Here is a 21,640-nt window from a genome sequence, read left to right as displayed (position 1 = left end):
CTCGAATCACCTCCCTGTCCTCCATGTGCCTTAGCATAGCTTCCAGGAGGATCTGCTCCATGATCTTCCCAGGCACAGAGGTGAGACTGACTGGCCTGTAGTTCCCTGGGTCTTCCTTTTTTCCCTTTTTAAAAATGGGGGTTATGTTTCCCCTTTTCCAGTCAGTGGGAACGTCACCGGACTGCCACGACTTCTCAAATACGATGGATGGTGGCTTAGCAATAGTAGTTAGCAAGTAGTTCCATGCAACCAAGCCTAGGTCAGCTCTGATAACAGAGCAAGCTCAGAGATCCTACATCAAACTGCGTTCTGCAACGTTGACATACCCTGAATACCTGTGTCCCCTAGTTCTCTATCTTTAAAATGGAGTAAGAGCATTTCTCTCTCTCCCCTAAGAGTCTTATCGAAATAAATACATTAAAGCTTGGGAGGCATGCAGATGCTGCAGTAATGGCAGCCATTCAAGTATCTAAGATAGATATCTTCCTGCAACCAATTACATTTTCTTCTACAATTCAAGTTTTACTCAGTGATTTGTTGCAAATGTCTTGTGATAAATGTTCCATGGCATCTAACAGTTATTGTAAATTATTATATACAGCATACAGAAAATGCCACGATAGGGTATGTTTATTTAGTGTTACAAAGATGTTAATCACCCATGCTATGCTCTGTAAGCCCTTACAATACAATTTACATTCTCATAAAAGTATCTGTACAGATATACTAACAGAACAGAACACTCAGTCCATCAAAAATAAATTAAAAATGCTCCCAACCAAGACCAAGTCCTATGGAAAAGCTACCGTATCCATTTTCTCTTTGAAATATGCAGGTCATTTCAGACCACAAGCTATGCATCACTTCTGGACACCCCATCTGACCAAGATGATCAGATACAAATCTCAGTATTGGAATCAACCCCCCTTTAACCTATGTTCAAGAATTAAACGCCATCAAACTTTAAAGCTCTTCACAGGCAAACCTGTAGCTGGGCTGCTAAATTCAGTATTTTTCCAGAGTCTAAATCATTAGAATTTCAAACATAAATTATTGATTGACAATATTTTCTTTGGGAACTGTGGGAAAATAAGTATATTACAGTGGATATTATTTCATGAGTATTATATACATAATTTTATCTATGCAGTACTTAACCATTATAGATGTAAACACAAATGAAGCTGAAAGAGGAAATCCCATCACATATGAACATAAGACATACGAGGTATACAGCTTTCTCATTGAGATTAAGGTACTGCCCAGGTGTGCGGTTAACCCCAGCAATTGTCAAGGCTTTGTACAGAGTTCGTTTTAGGGGGTGAGGGGTGTTGGGAAGCCACCAGGAGCAAAGGTGGAGATGTTGGAGCTAAGCTGAAGGAACTGATGGTGCCAGGGATAGAGCTGGAGAACAGAACTAAATTGAAAAGGCTGTAGCCAGGGTTTTGGCAGTCACCAGTCAGTAGAACCACCGGAGCAGAGGGAGTTTGTGGCTTTCGGGAGCAATATGATATGGTCTCACAGCATCATGTGAGCTGTGGCAGAACCAAACAATGAGGATTCTAACACTTCTGGCTGATTCACTATCCACACCAGGACCTGAGAAGTACACAACTAAACATGCCCTACATTCTTATTAGCTGCATCTTCTACTCTGTTTTCAATTGCTTCTCAGTAAAGCACCTCTACCCCAGCGTATCCTGGGTCACCCTTGGCTGCCTTCCCCCACTGGACTTCAGAAATGTCCAAATGAATTGCAAGAGGAAAAATCAGTGGGCCATGTTTGCATTAGCAAGACTAACACTAACAAAACTGAATTCCCAGAGCAAAACATTTGGTGCAGAGAACCTGATGTTCACAAATTCTGGCCTGGTGTTGAAAACTAAAACCCCATTAGAGGCTGGGGCACATCAGTGTGCTCTTGGAGTGCATCCTCTGATTTCATTTCAGCCAAAGTAATCTAGTTCATGCACTCCGAGACTGCTCCTTGATATGAACTGAAGCACAGTACGTGGGGACAACCAGGAAATTTGCTTCTAAGAGCACTCCTGGTGTGAAGTAGAACTAAAATGCAGATGCACCGGACAGCACATGAGAAAGAGAAGAGATCAGCTACAGCAAGATTGTTTGCCTCTCCCATCTGGATGAAACTCGAGTTCACAAGAAAAGTGTAAAGCTCATGGGAGGAAAAAAAATCATGCAACCTGTTTAGTGTTTTAACTTCCTGCCCATGTCTTTAAGTAACGATAACTGAGTTAATAAATATTGCTTTTCTTTGAAGGAATTGGTTTTGAAACAATTTGATCTGTTCACTGGTCAGAACAAAAGGTCATATAGGTAAGCAAATCCAGATGGACTTGCCACCTTAACACAGTCTGTTGCCTTAAGAGTCAATTCCAAATCTGTTGAACTGTGGGAAAAATATTTGGACAAAATACTTCAAGTGTATATACCCATATGTATAGGTATGCACACACATATACACACACCCCAGCAGACTTTAAAGAACTAATGAAAATTTATTAAAACTCATCTAAAGAAAAAAATCACATCAGTCAAATTTGATGTGTGTAGGAAGGCTGGCCACATGTTTATAGCATATAAAATCCAGAAACAAAGAACTTCCAGTAAAATCTTTTATATTGTACCTTTAAAAAGAAATATTAAAAGCCAGATAATGTAGGCCTTACTGAAATAACTAGTCTTACTGATCTCTGTGAGGCTGTTTCTGTGACTATGGGCTGGTGACTCAAGCTAAAGTTTTGCAAGGGGGTCACAGTAGTCAGTCAGCCTGCTGTTTATAATATAATAAGGTGTTTATTCTGCTAGGTTTAAGCTTTTAATGCGGATAGCTATCATATAATTTAGGCTGCAATGTGGACTTGTTTGACTTGTTCCTGTGGGAAATCATTTTTTCCTTGTGTATATGTATCTCATTAATACTTGTTGTTCCTAATACTCTTAGATCATTTAACTGAAGATTTGTGCTAAATGCACTGCTTTCACCTGCATTTATTTAATAATTCTTTATTTTTGCATTGTAGTTGTTACAGATCGCCATTCCTCTTGTGCAGCCTAAACTAACTTAAAGCTGTTTTCAACTACATTCCTTTGAACATGAGTCAGTAGGTATGCACAACTGCACTCAGAGAGCAAGTTTGGCCTTCAGTGTAGATGCTTCTCTCCTTTATCACACCAGTGCCTATCTCTCTTCAGAAAAACATTAATGGAATATATAAATTAATGTCAGGAAAGTAATTCTATATCAATAGTTTTAGAGGGACCAGAAAGTCTTTTGACTACCCTTGTAACTTGGAAAGGTCTCCTACCTTCAACTATGTGAATCACAACCCGTTAGCAAACGTCCAATTGAAATCGTATGTAAAAGGAGCTGGAAAACTTTGCAGAGTTCACCTCTAATCACAGATGACTTTAATGTGGTTTTTGTTCTTATGAAGAAATTTCCTGGTTACAGGGTTTGGACCGAACAATGAACACTTAGTTACACTAATAGTACCTGTTCTAGGAGTGTAAGATTGTTACCTGACACACTTTAGAACTGAACATAGAGTGCTAAACTCCTTTGCCTTGCCTTTGTTGTATTATTAAGAATACTGGCTATTAAAGCCTTTCAGGTGTAATTTATAGCTTATACTTTAAAAAAAAAAAGTATGCTTTTAATGACAGATGTCATTAGTTTGCTGCCACATTTGGAAGCTGAAAGTTTAAGAGGTTTCATCTGTTCTGTATTCCCTAAGTGACACAATGGGTCAGTGCATAGGTTCATGACTTTGTTGTAGATGTTCCAAAAATTCTATAGCCCATGGCTTCACAACAGCTCCAACACTCCTCATTTAATCTAGGTGAGTCACGACCTGGGCTTTTGGTACTATGCAACTGGGAGTCAAGCTTCCCGTTAATGACAGTGGTATCAAAAGTTGTTACTTATTTTACATTTGCGTTTTTTCATATTCCATAGTCAAAGACACTTGCCCAAGAGAGTAAGTAGGAAGAAATCAGGCTGTGTCTGAAGATACTGCGATCCTGATAGCAGGAAGATAAAACTTAGATAAAATTGTTGATCAAATCTTAATAACCTGTTGATACTCTAAGCAGTGACTCATGAAACAGAAACACCAGTAAGCACATGCTGACTTCTACTGCCTGTAACACAACTGTAGTGTATCCCTGTCAAGCTGACACATGACTGTAATAGGAAAACACCAGCATTACTAGCAGTAAGCAAGGCAAAGCTGGTAGAGTTTAAAGAATATCTTGGGAGAACTGCCAAATAAAATGGATTTAACTCAATTCTTGAGCACAGTCTCACTCCAAATTTACCCCTCACACACCAGCACTGGAAATAGGAGGCAATTAAACCTAGGACTGAAGAAGATATCATAAAGTAAAAATAACATGAATAAGAATCAGTAAGACCTAATACAATTTCACATATATATCTGTTCTTGTTTAAGGATTTCAGAATTCTATCCAAACTACAATGCATTAAATTTCACATCATCATGAATTAGAAAAATATTACCCCATTGAACAAACTCAAAAAGAATAACAGATTTACCCAAGGTGATTTTTCAGCTACCAGCAGAGCTATGCATAGACTTTAAAAGCCCTGATTGTCAATCCTCCCTTCTAATCAGCAGCTCACCGGCACAAATCCTTGACAGGTAAACTGAATCCACTTCATACTCAAAACAAATCCCAAAATATTTATATATAAAAACAAGCAGACCATCTTAAAAGTAAAGAAAGTACTAATCAAATTTTAAAATATTTTGACCAATTCTAACCTGTCTCTTTATCCTTTGGATCAGTTAACAGCAACATTTTGCAAGTAGGATTATTTCGGTAGAGAGGGACAAAACACACACAGGAATCTTCAAGTTTAACCTAAAAAACAAACAAACCCTGTAGCTGTTTGTACTGCAAAGCTCTCAAGAAGTATTTCATGTGTCAGATGCACTTAAGATACGTTTTACTAACATGCATGGTGTAAGCTTAGCACAACACCCTCTCAATCCTGAACTTCAAGGCACTGAAACATACATAATATTCTAATATTATCAGTAAGTAATGTTAATTTAAAAGAAATCAAGCTACTGAAGTTAGTGAAGACCTTAATGCTGACTTACTATGATTAATACATAACCTGGCTTTGAACACTGTTATATGCAGACAAATGGTGTCATGAAAGACGAGACGCATCAAATAAAAACAAATACAACTTGCACTTCTTACAGCATCGTCCAGTTGAGTACTTGCGGTGTTTTGCAAACAATGAATTAAGCCTCAGAGTACAAGGAGTATCAAAGCATTAGGGCAGTGCCCGGGCAGTTTATCTGAGAGGCACTGGGAGGGTAGATAATTGGCACAAGGTGGTTATGTTGAAGGCCAAGCTAAAAATCAAAATGCAGCTCTCAAGCTCTCAGTCTTAGACTAAACTTCTAAATGATGTGACACATAAACACAAAATTACTGTGCTCAAACAGCTCTATATGCATAGAGATGACGATTTCCATATGAATATTGCAAATGCTCTCATGTAAGTTTAGGTACAGGCAAAGAGCGTGCATAATTTAGCACAGTATGTACTGTACTTTCAAAAATCTGGTCCATTGTGTATGTGTGGGTGTGCCTCTCTCTCTAATTGCACCCATTTGTCAGTTTGCTATGAAACTCAAATCAGTCATGTGATACATTTAATATTTCTTGGTGCATGGAAGGAGTAGTATGAATATGGATTATTCAAGATAACAACTTTAAGTTGAAACCAGTGTTCACTAGTTTATGAGTGCCAGAATCCTGGGATCATCTATGCAAACACTGGACTCCAGGAAAAAAACTGAAAACTGCCTGAAATCTGTATTCATGAGCTTCCTGAAATCTCAGTATGTTCTGGGGATTCAGTCGTTCTTTGCATGCTTCAAATATAACAGCATCGATGTCATTATGGCACCTGGGAGCATTACTATAATGAAAAGGCTAGTACTATTTCCAATACTGCTATGACTCTTATTTTGTTTTATAAGGTAATGTGCACTTTCACAGGTGCTAACAACATCAGCATGAGCCAAGCATAGCTTTCTCTGTATGAACGCTGCCAATGGGCTTCCGTCCTGACTTGCAATAATCCTTGCTATTTGTGTACTGAATGCTTGACCAAAGACCATGCCATACCGAAAAGAAGTTCTGTGACCCGAGCAAGTGGGCTGATAGCCACTTAACACTTGCTAAATAATTATTCATGGTTGCCGGTCCTGCCACTTGAAACCTGCTTTAATTCAGATGCACAGAGAAAAAAAAGCCTGGTAACTGCAGCCATTATTCAAACACCAAAAGCCTCATCCTTCAGGTTGTAGGTACATAATAGAGATTGTTAGCTGAGATGTTCACTGGGGATGGGAGCTTTACCTTACTACATTTAATTTATTATTAATTACAAAACATCAACATTCTTTGAACTATTTATTACAGAGTATAAGGAAAAAAACAATACAGCAAGAACATTACCATTACTTATGCCCTTGACTAGCTGTCTGACTGCAGATTAGATTAGACCTGAATTAAATGAATGCAAAGAGAAATGTGTTGCTATGAGACTCAAATCAGTCATGTGATATATTTAAGGTCTGATGACAAGCCACAAAATCAAGACAGTTCTGAATCAAAAGCCAGAAGTCCACCTTTAACTGATCTCACTGTGTCTAGCTATTGCAGGAATACACACAGCACTGCTTGGGATTTTTGAGCCTCTAAAAGTACAACCAGGCATGAAAGGCTGAGGTAAGGACACAGAAGCCCTAAACTGGGGGACCTTTGCATTTTCAGGTTTGTTTGTATTTAACCCTACGCGGTCCACTAGAGGGCATTAAAAGAGTATTTAAAGCTAGTTACAGTCACAGCTAAAAGATGAAGCTACCTACCTGAAACAGCGTTTTTCTGGAAACTACTGCATATTATTTTCCTAAATTGTAGAAAAGCCACCGTATTCCAAACATTTATTTCAACTAATCCACTTACTGGTTTGACAGTACAGTAACAGTTAGCCCAGCACACCTTTTATGATCTAGAAAAGGCCTAGAATGAAAGGTTTCATAGGTTGACTGAAGTCAGAATTTTTAATAGGCCTGCTCACTCATCTCCAATGCGTTCCCCCCACGTGGCTCAGGAATGGACCCTAAAGCATTGGCAGCTACAGTATTTATACCATTTATCAATCACATCTGATCAGAACTTCTTTGGAGAACCCATATTGGAAATTATCAATATAAGTATTAGAAAGAATGCAAACAAAAGATACACTATATCACAATACCTGTGTAAACTGCACAGTTGAGGCAGAATACAGAGCTGCGCCATGGTATAAACGTCTATCAAATTCACTTTTGATTCACTCCTATAAGGAGGCAGGTCAAGATGCAAAGTTCAGCTAAGTACTTCAAATCCTCATCCACACTTGGAGGGTTTTAGACTTGCAGTTTAAGCTTATCTCTCATTTGCAGCATGCAAACTGTTTGAAATAATGCAGGTGATTTTCAGAGATTTGTAATTGGGCCACACCAGTTTACCCCTATTCACAGACAGACTACGAGCACAACCAACAAACTAGTTTGCAAGTATCTAACTTGCAGTATGAAAAACATCAGCCTACTACCTCTTCTCCTCCAGGGATGAAAAAAACATCAGGAGTGTACGATGATTTCTTCAAGAGTTTTTCATAGTATGTTTCGGCATCTACTTGCAGAACCTCTGGATCTCCTGCTAACGTATCTACCAAGTAAAGGCAACCTGTAGTTAAAATAAAACACAAGATAATTTTATTTTTTAAATTAACTAAGAAACATGAGTTTTAAAACCTCAGTTTCCCCAGCAGCTGCGAGGTGTAGCTGGGCCCTTATAGTTCCCATTAGAGCCTTTTGTATAATCCTAGTCTAAAATAGTAGGGCTGGTAAAAACCTATCTATATGTTATTTACTTCTTGACATGCAATTTTACTAAGTAGAACCATGACAGCATCAAATCACATTTGTCTCGTTTGAATTCAGCAAGCACAGTCTCAAATTTCTCTAGGTGTAAGTAAATTGCTTTAAAGCTGGAAGAGCAAAAAAACTTCTTCAGAACACAGCCTGAGTTTTAGTACTGTCCAAAAATATAACAGGAAAAGAATTCCAAAGCTTCCACTCTTTCTTGGAAGACTGCCCCTTTATGGGTCAGTCCATGATCTGTTGTATATCATTATTTTTCTCTTTCTTAAGTAACTTTAATCGGGCACTTTCACAACAATGAAATAATGTCAAAAATATTAAAATATTTACCCAAGAGTTCCCAAAATAGTAACCATCACCTTTTATGCAACATAACTTTTAATCCATGTGACTGAATGCTGAAGGGTATTCATGCAAGGTATCTGTTAATTGCATGCAAACAAAAATTACATACATCTGATACCTGTTACCTAAATGCAAAGTCCAACTCAGTGCTCATGAGGAACCAAGCAACCTCCTTCTGATATAACAAACCAGACCGATTGGTGGCTCATCACCACCACAGGGTAAAGAATATCAGAAGAAATGGGTTAGCAGTCTAAATAGTATTCTGCCAGTCTTCTGTCATAGGAAGGAAATAGTTTCAATTTAAGGGGCTTTCAATCAACAAGCCACACCTCTTGTAAGCCCCAAACTGAGGACAAAACCTTCTACCACACTGGTATAGTTGGAATTTTAGTTCTGAATCCTCCATTTTCAATCATGGTTTGCTCTCACGTGGAAGCTCCTGTGACACAAGTTTAATGTGAAATAACTGCACTGATTGTAAGTGCAAAGTAAACGGCTGAGACAATGAACAGTCTTATGAGGGCCATTGCAAGAACTGTCTATATTAAGATTCAGAAACTGTGAATCATAAAAGTACCATATTGAAAATGATACCTTTTCATGTAAAAGTAGGAGCATGGGATTTGCAGTACCAGGTCAGACTATTCACCCACGGTCCCACCATCCTCCCTCTGGCAGTGATCAGTATCTGATTCCTCAGCAAAAGGGTAAGAAACTATAACAGATAATTCGCCACCACCCAGCACTGCTTAAAATGCTTTAAACACTATTTTCCTGCCCTTTGCAGGCAATCAGCTTACATCCTGAGGCTTGACAGCAAAGCTCTCTAGTCAGAATGCTGAACAGAAGCTACTCTGTAAATGGTTTTCATAGTATGTTTGTATGTGACAAAATGGGAGAGAAAGCACCATTGCAACACTGGCCAGTTGAGTCACATTATAAAATCCCAGCCAGTGCTTAGCCGTGGCAGTTTTCTTCTGCAGCGGCCTTCCCCAGTGTACTGTGTTACACCATCAAGCAAAGAAGCCATATAAGGGAAAGAAACTAAAGATTATTTTTTAAAACTTTAGTAATTTACTGAAGTAAATTTACTAGTAAATTCATTCTTTGCAATAGAGCAGCATGTAAGACTTATGTTTAGTGTAAAGAAAAATATTGGCCACGCTAATAAATACTATTCATGAGATGCTGCTTACCAGGCTACATCCTGCCATTGTTAAGCCAAAGCAACTTAATAAGCACAATCATGTTTTCTTCTCACTGAACAAAACAACTAGTGCCTTCAAAGTTACACTAACTTTCTGGTACATAATATGCTTGTATTCTAAGGTAATAGTGACCATTTGAAGGATGAAATAATGTCACAAATTAAATAATCAGGCATTAGAGAAAACTTCTGATCGACTTTCCATTAACACAGCTTTCCACAGAAGTAATTTTTTTCTCTAGAAAAACACTTTTAGACTTCCAGTTAACTTGTCTTTCCCATGTAACTCTGAAAATGCCCAAGTGAGTTAGGAGCACATATTCCAATAAAGGGGAAATAAAAAGATTTTTCATGAAGAAAACAAATCTGTCTCAGCTTCTGTATATAAGCGGGGGGGAGAGAGATTGAGAGTGAGGGTCCTTTAGGGACAACACAGAGCAGAAGTCTAACTTTAGGTACCCTGGAGTGTCCTCAAGAAGTCAGTTGTGCTAAGGCTGGCTTTTGTGAACATCCCCCCCAAACTTGCATACACATGCACATACCACTAATACTGTTCAGCTGCCATAGGCAGGAGAAAAATCACTAGTTTGAGATTTTTTTACGTTAACTAATGTGTTTCCCAGTTTTCCCCAGTACAAAGTGAAGAAATTATATTTGCCCTCCCGTATACATCCCTTTTATGCTTTTTTGGTATACAAAACAACAAAAAAAACCTCGACAAAGTCTAACCATAACTATTGTTATTAGGCATTTGACTACAACAATAATTACTGCTGGCTAACAGGATGTTATAAAGGTTCCAAAATCAATTGCAAAATAATTTAACTTTGCTTTAAAAGAAAAGCAACACTATTCTCCTCTGAGTGCTTCAGTCAGAGGCCCCTATCAGCATCTTGGGATACCAAAATTGCAACGTTCCAAGGACAGCCTTTTAACCTAATTGGAATTACAGGATTTCATTCGAATTTGATCTTACCTAGCGGCAACAAAAGAGCACATTGTGGCAGCCAATCTGCTAGACACCCAGCGAGCACTTGTTTCAAACAGGCGATGTGCACAAAGGGTTACCATCTGGGGGAGGGAGGGAGCGAGGAAGAGGGGGAGCGAAGGAGAGCAGGAGGGTTGAGTCATAAAAAGGGGGCCTCTTGCTGCAGCCACAGAGGAGGGACCATAAACCATAAGGAGAGTAAATTTAGAACGGGAGGCCTACTGCATTAGAGGAATTCCTGACATTTGCGCTGAAGTGGCTGCCATCTTAAATAGCCAAAGCTGGTAAACAAGGTCAAGACATCATCTAGGCGGATTCTACAGCAGCAGTGACAACAAAGGGTTTACAGACAGGTACCAGACTTTGTCATTTACAGGGAACCGGCATTCAAGGTGAAGGACGAGGGAGTGTATGCAATTCAACTGAAAAAAACTTATCTGGAGATAAATAAATGAGAAATCTGAACGGGCATATTTCCATTTCAAACATACAGATAGTAGATTTTAAAGCAAAAACTAACACCGCTTCTGCTTCTTCTCTCTTTTGTTTCCATGGAGCAGTCTGGGCCACATTCTCAAGCAAGGATGTGTAAGTACATCTCCTCTCACTCTAGTGATCTGTCATCAATTTGCACTAAGAATCTGATTTTTAAAATGAAAAGCTACAGCTAAAACCAGCTACACAAACAAGCAGACACTGCCCATACAACTCGGTCACCTTTATGAGATAATACCCTCCAGCACCTATAGGTACCTCAGCCTAAAACATCATGCAACTCTGCCAATAAGGTATAAACCAAGGCCCCTGTTTCAGTCCTGATCCCTAAACTCAGCTTTTTCTAAACCCACTGCTATTCCACCTCTGATTTTCTCCAGAATAGAGAGCTGAATTTTATGGTGGTTTCATGAAGTGGACAAATATCCTTCTTGAGAGGTAGAAGTCAAAGTTCACTTCACTTACAATCCAAAAAGATCAATATGTGGGAATCCAGATAGATCTGATTAACATGCTTACATTCTGCACCAGGTAGATAAAAAACAGATGCAATCACAAAATAGAAGACAATTTCTAGCTTAAGGTAGAAATTAATTTTTGTAGAGTAGAGACAGACCCCCATCATTACAGATTCAGCAAGAACTTCATTCTGTCAGTTAAAGTAAGCAGGAAATATTTTTCCATGAGCAAAAGAATTTATTCTCAATACAACAGAAAACACATGGTGCACACACTGGCATGTGAAATTCCACAAGTGAAACTACAGACTGCTGTAATGGCCGAAGGTAAATGACATGCTTCGATCTAATCAGATATTCTGAAGGTTCTTTTTGATGATCCTTCTATATCCTCTGCAACTAAACCCTGTGCCATAATAAAAATAATTTAACTAGAATATAGATAACCACAGACTTATCTCATTAATATAATGCTACAGCAATTCAAATCACCATTACATTCCTCGAGCCCTTTCACTAGACTAGTCATTTTAGTACCTATGTATTAGTTTTACTATTTTGCCATTATCTAACAAATCAGTTACAACTTGGGACAATCAACTCTATCTCTTTGTAAAGATGTTTTAAATACTCATTTAAGTTTCAAATTAGTATGTATTGCCAATACACTTAAGTCCTTTTTGATCATGAACCTAATACACAATTTATTAAACGAGATATTTGCTTTCATTGTTAAGAATTTTCTATTCCTGCATTCATATGTAGCTTATTAATACTGTTTCCTTAAGTCAACAAGTTGGTGATGCAGTTATTTCAGACTAGACACACCATTGCGTTGATTAAGATGCATTAAGGTATTGCTGGTACTCCCAGGAAAGACTTGCTTGTTGAAAAGCCCATTTCAGAAATTTGTTAAGGGCATTTAGGATGCAGTCAGATTGTAAAGCAAAATACATCAACCTCACTGTAGATGAAGCATGAAAAGTGTTATGTCTGAAGTGAATTAATCATTTATCCTACAACTACTTTTTAATGTTCTACAAACACAGAGAACGATACTGCATGCATCCATTAAGAATTGTATATTTACAGAAGAGCCATCAGTCACCACAGGATTTGTATATGGACTGTGCATCTTTGTACATTTGTGCAAATTTGTGCATACTTTTACATGTAAAAGTACAAAAAATACTTAAGTGTGATTTCTAGTGGTGCAGAAACAAGATAGATAAAAAGAACCTAACATTTGAAAACATAAGAAACTGCCTGGTGGAAAAGGACCTGGGAGTATTGGTCGACAGCCGGCTGAACATGAGCCGGCAGTGTGCCCAGGCAGCCAAGAAGGCCAACGGCATCCTGGCCTGTATCAGAAATAGTGTGGCCAGCAGGAGCAGGGAAGTGATCGTGCCCCTGTACTCGGCACTGGTGAGGCCGCACCTCGAATACTGTGTTCAGTTTTGGGCCCCTCACTACAAGAAGGATGTTGAGATGTTGGAACGTGTCCAGAGAAGGGCAACGAGGCTGGTGAGGGGTCTGGAGAACAAGCCTTATGAGGAGCGGCTGAGGGAGCTGGGGTTGTTTAGCCTGGAGAAAAGGAGGCTGAGGGGAGACCTCATTGCTCTCTACAACTACCTGAAAGGAGGTTGTAGCGAGGTGGGTGTCGGTCTCTTCTCCCAAGTAACTGGCGAAAGGACGAGAGGAAATGGCCTCAAGTTGCACCAGGGGAGGTTTAGATTGGATGTAAGGAAAAATTTCTTTACTGAAAGAGTAGTTAAACATTGGAACAGGCTGCCCAGGGAAGTGGTTGAGTCACCATCCCTGGAAGTATTTAAAAGACGGGTAGATGAGGCGCTTAGGGACATGGTTTAGTGGGCATGGTGTTGTTGGGTTGATGGTTGGACTCGATGATCTTGGAGGTCTCTTCCAACCTTTAATGATTCTATGATTCTACTGTAGAGAATTCTGGGAGACCTAGATATCAACTTGAGAGTCTGAGAGTTGAACAGGATAAGAAGAGCCTGTGTCCAACCCTCCCCCCCTGCCCAAAACCCAAAAAACCAAACCAAAAACCAATGCTTGAAGTATAACAGTGCAGCACGAGGCCCCATGCATGGGAGGCTTTACTTGCAAAATCCTGGGGGTGTTTAGCCTGGAGAAAAGGAGGCTGAGGGGAGACCTCATCGCTCTCTACAACTACCTGAAAGGAGGCTGTAGCCAGGTGGGTGTCGGTCTCTTCTCCCAAGTAACTGGCGAAAGGACGAGAGGAAATGGCCTCAAGTTGCGCCAGGGGAGGTTTAGATTGGATGTGAGGAAAAATTTCTTTACTGAAAGAGTAGTTAAACATTGGACCAGGCTGCCCAGGGAAGTGGTTGAGTCACCATCCCTGGAAGTATTTAAAAAACGGGTAGATGAGGCGCTTAGGGACATGGTTTAGTGGGCATGGTGTTGTTGGGTTGACGGTTGGACTCGATGATCTTGGAGGTCTCTTCCAACCTTAATGATTCTATGATTCTATTCTATGATTTCTAACTTTCAAGTGTCATTTTTTATTCAGTTTTGCCATTTCTAATGCTCGCAATAGCAGTACTGGTTTTATTTATTGGCTTTACTATTGGCTTTATTTTCATGCCAATATATTTCACAATTAGAAAAAAAAACTTCAGCAGATTCTAAGTGTTTCTGACAGTACTGTGAGGTTTTTTTTGTCCAAGAAGTATTTTCCCTTTTTTTTTTTAATCAGAAAATACTTTGCAATATGAGACAAACGTGCAGCAACACAAAAAGACTGTGTATCATGTCAATATTTAGGAGGGAATGTTCTTGTAATTAAACCAGGCAACTGAGACCAGAACGCCTAAGATTTATTCTTAATACAGGTGTGGTTTTGTGGCGCCAAACAAATCACTTCATTTTCAGTCTGGTTTCTTATCAGTTAAGTGTATGTCTTATCTACCACTTCAAAAGGGTGTGATGTTCTCCTTATCAGTGCCTCTGAAGTCAGAACATAAAAAGACAAAAAAGTCATATAACATAAGTTGTTCTCTGTTCTCCTGTGGACTGTCACGGCCACACTATGGCAGCACAACCACGACAGTGTCTAGGATCTAAAGATAACTTTTTTTTGCCCTCCTAAATTGTGCACATATAACAAAAGTGCTATCCGTTACCCTCTCACAGGAGTGGGAGCTCTGTGTTAAACAGCAGTCCTCAACATCAACTCTTCTCCTTTCCTTCCAATTAGCTTGAACAGCTCTATGCATGTGGTTATCGTTAGATGACCATATTTGTTTAACCTTTCAAAAGAAGGAAGAGGTCTTTGGCACGTTCCCGGGAGTACATGCAGAACCTGACTCTCACATCCTGAATTTAATTGAGCAAGTACATGCCAAAAACCCAAGTTCTAGTGTAAGTGAAACTTCAGTATCATAACAACGTGTGGTGGCAATGGAGCTAGTGGGCAAATGCTGTGGTGTGATATCTGTGCAACATGGCAAGGCAGCTCCTAACCACACGCTGTACATCATTAATGAAAACAATGTTCTTCCCCACTGCATTGCTTTTCACCATTACTAACAGAGCAATCACTCTTGGAATATGAAGCATGAAAAAAATGCATTGGCATTAACAGGTTTCTGTTTCGATCCAAAAATGCCATTTATATATTACTTACTATTCTGTCACAATTCAGATGGCAAGAAGGGCTTCAGAAGACAAACTAAATATAAGTTTCTGTCTGTAAATAATTTTCTGCTATGGAATCAATAAATGAAGGCAGAAGGGAAATACATAATCCTAATCCCATTGCCAATTAAGAAACCAAACAGATCAAATGGATGAGTTCAGCTGTAGCTATACGTCATTACTGCAAATTCTGTCACTCAAATGGAGGGCAGACCAAATGTTAGGCATCCTAAATGCAGGATGCTACCATATTAGCCATCCCATTCCCACTAACACATTTTTACTACTGATTTCAGAAAAGGGAAGAAAAAAGCTGGAAGTATACACATCTATTTAGCAGAACGTAGATGAGCAAAGGCAGAGACTAGACAAGCCTAACTGTGAAAAATGGCAAACACCTTCAATTTCTACTCACTTCAATGAGCTCTGAAGGCCCTCAGAACCTTGTATGACCAGGGTCTATCAGCCACGTTATTTATTTTCCAAAACTTAAAGTAGTCTGCAACTTATGAAATGGAAAAAAAAATTAGACAAGGGAATTAAATAATTGATTTAAGTATTTAGCTCTTTTTGGAAAAATATCTAGATGAAACCACATTATTTAAAATGTTTCCAAATCTAGGAAAGCAAGTGCATATTGAAGGGATCACATAATGGCATTAATCAACTCTAACCTGCAGTACTCCTGTACTGAAAGTTCCAGCAAACAGGTTCCAACTATATCTATTTTCCCTCAGATGGATCTTTAGCAGTGTTACACTTACAAAAATAAAGCCACACCCAACTCATAGTACAGATAAATTAAAATACATCTGTGTAAACAGGCTACCCCCTGTCCTATTACACACAGAATGCACATCTGGGCTGGCATGTTTTGCACAAAGCTCTAATGTAATTGAAAAAAGCTGAGGTATTATGGCCCAGAAACAGACTTTATAAATAAAAACTGTAGCATACTGTTAAACCATGGAAGTGCTACCAGCTGTAACTATGACATATCAGGAATTCATACTTCTGCACATTTAACTCTCTCTTTCACAGAGCTTAAATGTAAAAAAGGAGGAGGGAGCTAACAGAGTAACTCAGAGAAGATGTAGTCCTGAAGAAAAGGGACATTCAGGATTGTAATTAAGTAAGGCTTTAAGGGTCATGTTCATACCAGGTTTTCCTCAAGGAAATTCCATTGATTCAGTGGGATTGCTGCTAATACCTTTGAACCTGTGAACACCAGAATTGAGTTCTTCATATGTACTGTGTTTCATACAACCAAGAAACGGGCAAAAATGCTTCTAGAAAAGTCTAACTTCAACTGCTGAAGGCAATGGTGTGGATTTTCTTGCATATGTAAGAAAAAAAAAATCTAAATTTTTCAATGTAATTATTTGTCTACCCCCTAAACAAAATAAAATATACAAGAAATATATGTGTTCCAGAACAACTATGTCCATATCAGGAGCTTCTTCTAGCACAGCTATGTCAGTGCTACATCTCACTTCATCATACCCTGAGCCAAAATAGCTATGCCAGCAGAAGTTCATAGTCCAGGCCTGACCTCAAATTACAGTCTGACTCTTAAAAATCTAAGCAAAGAAAAAATGGGAGGCCCTGAATGACACTGAAATATACCACTGAAGTATTTTCATTATTCAGAGAGGCTGACTGGAAAGAAAAATGACAGAAGATGCCATGAACAGCAGTAGAGCTTTTACGAATCACAAGTTCAAATGTAGATAGCGGTAATTCAACCCTTTACAAAGATGGAAGATAGAAAGGAGGATGCATTGGTCAGAAGTCATCCTATAACTTAAGGGAAAAGAGGAAGACAATGTCTCCCATACTGATAAACAAGGAATAGTGAAATGGCAGGAAATGACAACTGAGTTTGGCAAATGGTCTAGCATGAACGTGATTTCACCTCATGGGGAGAAGCCAGACAGGCTGCCAGCTAGGACAGTTTCAGAAAAGTGCCATATTGTAAGATCAAGGAGCATTTAAAATTATTACTGAAACACCCCCTGTCACAACCTGGCACCAGGGCTAGTATTTAAGTACCACATTAAATACATTACCCTGTTACCACCATCATTCAAAGCAGGTGTGGGAAACCTAAGGCCGCACTACACACAGCCCTTATCTTCGTTTCATACGAACTATGGCAGTATGTGTGGCATACCAAAAGTACCTGAAAGCCCTAGTCTGCTATCAGAAAGGACAATGTTCCCCAAACAAACAATGTAGCAATGAAAACATGAGACAACTGTGTAGATTTTCAGGGATACCAGTTGCAGATACCGCATAATTCGAGTTGCAAATGCTTTACACATCTGACAAATCTACTGCTCCCACCAGTAGAGTGCGTAAGTCTGCCTAAGAAAGCCCAGCAGCCTTTCTCCAAATTACTTGCAAGGAGCAATTTGTACATCCAGACTAATCTCAAAAAAAAAGCAATTAATTTGAGAAAAAAAAAAAAAGGAAAGAAACAAAAAAATCCCCTCCCCCAGTAATTTTCACTTTGCTAAATTTACTATGCAGCTGCAAATTAACACATCACCTGCGCTAGCAATCACAAGCCTCTTAGCCTGTCTCAGAACTTGCTTTAATAAACAGCTGCAAGTAGTGGAGGAAATATGTAAACATCTCTCTTGTTTCTCTGTGCCATTGTGTCAGCTATCCTACATGACTTTGGAGGTGCTCCAAAATCAGCATGGCTCTGCTTTTCCCTTTTTCTCCTTTTGGGAGGAGGAAGAAGCAGAGAAGGAAGGACAGGCTGGCAACAGAGGGCTAACTCTGTGCTTGCTGTGCTCTTGACAGTAAGGCTGAGATTGTTTAAATTCAGTTTACACAGGCTCTTCTGTAAGGACAAAAGAAACCACTGCTGGTGGTTAAAAATGCAAACGGTTTTGATTATAATGGCTTGACAATCAGCCAAAGATATGACTAGGGGGAAAAACACAGCAAGGCAGCTATGACCAGAATGGAAGAAACAAGGAAAAACACATGGCTTGACTTCAGAGCAGAAAATTGACTTAGGCTTTGCATAAACGACAGCATACCTCCAAGCTTGCCTGATCCACAGTCTGCCTGGAATGAGAACATGTAGTCTAAAAGCAGAGCCTATTAAAAGGCATAATGTTTCTAAACAGCATCTGTTACGTACTAATAAGCATTACTTAAAGGACACAGGCCTTAAATTGCTACCCAACGTGCACTTATCTGAAACTGCTGCAAGGCAATCATTACAAAAATGTCACATGACACCATGGGAATTTGAATAATATAAAATGTTTTTATTTAGTTTGGCTTGAAATCATTACACGGAAAAAATATGGAGGCACTTTCTGAGATTTTGAAACTGTGCAACTTCACAGGAATGAAACACTAGCAAGAATTACATCAGCGGAGCCATTTGCCATCTGTTGTCAGTAACACTATAAAGACCAGCCACCAGATAGCAGTTTCAAGGGTTACAAACACAACATTTTTAAGCATCCACAGACCTCTCAGTTAACTGAGCGGGACAGTTTACTTCGGATATGTGCAACCTGAGGGTCTGCCAATCGTTTTGCAAAGACAACACACCAGAACTGTGAACGGCCACGCAAAGTGGGAGTCTCTCAGTACACAACCATTATACAACGTGGAAAATACATACCAGCCTGTTCTACGTAGGTTCTTACAACATACTCACACAACCATGTCTGCACACCTTCCACTTGCAAATTTAAACCAGCTAGACTTTCTCTTGTTGTTTGTTTTCTCATACTTTCCCCCAAGGGAAGGAGTGTATTCACTGCACTGCTATTATGGAAAGGGACTCAGGTTTGTTTGCTGGGTTTTGGACTGTATTTTTTCTTTGAGGGAAGTAGTTAGGATTTTGTTTCCTGTTTTCCCTCCTTCTAGACCATAACTACATATTTGTGTTAAAGAAAGCAAGGTTTCAGTAACTTGCCTTACCTGTGGCATGGAAAGTGAGGAGGTTATGACAGCCCTTACCTCTTAGATACACACACTCCTCAGTCTGAGTAAAATTCCACCCGTTCCATACATGAGATTTTAGTTATACTGAAGGAGTACAGTTGTTGATCCATCTCATCTTAGAGCTTTGAGTAGCTTTTCTAGATGAGTAGCTTTTCTAGATGTGGGGGCCATGTTCATGATATGTAGTGCTACCCAAATTTTGTGGTTCCACCTTCCAGGCTGCTGACCTCTTGCCTGTAAACTGATTAACATGGAATTCACGGAGGGCAGGGAGATTTCCATCTTCCTAGAGAGACAGATGGAAATTTAAGGCTTCATCAATGCAACTGTTAATCTAGACGTACAGGTTTCTCATCCAGTAACTATTTCTCAGGCTCCAGAATCGTATATACATTGTTACTCACTGAATGTCCTTCCTAGCCTTGCCGTTAGATGGTTGACACATACAAATCTGACTTTCAAAGTGTTCTAAGATCAAAAAGAGCTTGTTACAAGGCTGAATTTAAAACAAGAACCTCAAGTTCTAGGTCAACAGCTGGCCTGCTTCTCAACAGTGAGGTTTGCCTAGGACCTATAAAGGGGCTTAGAAACCTGGAAGCGTAAGCAATCTTGCTCTATGAAAAACAGTTACAGGAACAGACGTCAAGACCTAGTTGTAGCATCTCAATTACAGCATGACACAAACTGAAAAGCACCATTTGCACAGGAAGAGCAAATAGATGACTCCAATATGCTCTTAAAGTGTGCTGTATACTCAACCTATTGCCAATTGTTCCATAATTATTTTAAACATAGGTATATCCAATTAAATAACTAAGTCAAAACTTGGATGATACCTAAAAACAATGGCATCTGTTCCAAAAGAGGAAGGGGATGGAAGAAGAACTATTCTAAACATTCAGTTTGAGAGTAATGAAAAAGTCAGGGGGAAAATGTAGACATTAACTGAAGTGCCCAACAGTACAATGTTTGCTTTGACGTGAAAAACCAAGTCCCATTCATCTAGAGATTTTTATTTAAAAACATCAGCAGAATTGAGAGTCTTCCAAAAAACCCAATAGCATTGTTACAAATGTTTGACTTTCATAAGTGGCTGATAGGAGGGAAAAAATAGAGCAATCTGACTACGGCACATTTAGCCATGAGCAGCTAGAGGAACTAATGAACAACATCATTATTTTACTGAAGGGGATGAAGTAGGTGCTTTAGATAAATGGCAGCAACTTAAAATGCGTTTCAGAAGATAAATTCACTTTCTCTCCATTTACCTGCTAGCATGACAAATTAAGAAAGAAGAGTATAAAAACAGAGCAGGAGGGAAAGCAGTGCAAAAGCTAACTAAGGTGATGCAATGGGCCCTTATCCAAACAAGTGCGTGAACAGAGATTCTTGGAAGTGCTCCTAGTCAAATATAAACCAGGAACACTACACACGCCAGACTCCCTTGGAAATCCACAGTGAAGCATGTGCAGAAGATCCACCTGTCCTAAAATCAGCTCCCTTACCAAGCACCAGGAGCACTGCCATTTGGGAACTAATACAATGTCTGTTCATTTCAAAGCAGTCTAAGTCCACCACGTACTGAATGGCTGAGTTCTCTCTATTGGCCTCTGCTGGGCAGAGCAGCTCTTTGCCTACTGTCAGAAACACCAGTAAATTAACTTCTGCTGAAAGAAGATGAGGGGCGAGTGGCTTTTTTCCCCAAAAAAATCATCATTAGAGACCATGTATTTCTTGTTCTACATTCAGCTCATGATCAGCAAAGAAAGTTTTTACTGAATACTTTTTAAAGAAAGGGTAAGTACTCTGCAGTATAGAAAGTCTTTCATATCTCATCTCTACACCAAAATAATCCAACTAATTATTCTTTCGTGGTCAAGAAGCAACACGTTTACTGCTCCTTTTGTCCCTGTTAAACCATGCTTCTTTTGTTAAACCATGTTTTTGCTCAGTGTGGGTAAACACTTGCTGATGCTGCCTGAGATTTGGCCTTAAAAACGCGGAAGTATTTTTACACAGTATTCCCTCTGCTCTTTAATAGTTCTCAAGTACTTAGCCATTAAAGTCCCAAACTCATGCACCTGTGCAGTGAGACCTCTAAACACACCCTGGAAACAGGCGTTTGGAGATGAGCCTTTCACCGGCATCACCTGCTGAAACAAAGCTGACAGAAATCATTACGCCAGTTCCTCTCTGCTTCAGGACAGGTTTGGGCTAGCCTAAAACCTGGAAAAGTTACCTGCACGCTTGGGAAAAGGGCAAAAAACCCTGTAGCAGCCTGCTCTGGTTGACCCTGCTTTGTGCAGGGGGGTCGGACTGGACCATCTCACTCACGCGATCCTGTGACAGCAGGGCGCTGGGAGGATGGCAATGAAGAGCCGGGGCTCGCCCGGTCATGACCGCAGGCGACTGAGCAAAGTTTTCTTGGAAAGGCCCAAGTGTTTTGCGGCGTTTTGACCGCTTCTGGAAAGCCTAGCCGCGG

The 21,640-nt window shown here is 39.6% G+C and overlaps 1 protein-coding gene across 1 annotated transcript in view; it reads right to left on the bottom strand.

Moving 5' to 3' along the window:
- FAM169B (family with sequence similarity 169, member B) overlaps positions 1–7,417 on the bottom strand; it is a gene marked incomplete at its 3' end in the record, with an annotated part of 28,385 nt that extends 20,968 nt beyond the window's left edge. The window contains exons 1-2 of the mRNA XM_009321544.1: positions 7,334–7,417; positions 4,809–4,908 (exon numbers count right to left, since the gene is read on the bottom strand). Of these exons, the coding sequence (XP_009319819.1) occupies positions 4,809–4,845 (37 nt within the window). The remainder of the gene's footprint in view (positions 1–4,808; positions 4,909–7,333) is intronic.
- Positions 7,418–21,640: the final 14,223 nt, after the last annotated feature.

This window comes from Pygoscelis adeliae, unplaced genomic scaffold, assembly GCF_000699105.1.
Source record: "Pygoscelis adeliae isolate BGI_AS28 unplaced genomic scaffold, ASM69910v1 Scaffold13, whole genome shotgun sequence".
Taxonomy (NCBI): domain Eukaryota; kingdom Metazoa; phylum Chordata; class Aves; order Sphenisciformes; family Spheniscidae; genus Pygoscelis; species Pygoscelis adeliae.
This window is presented reverse-complemented; position numbering and strand designations above follow the sequence as displayed.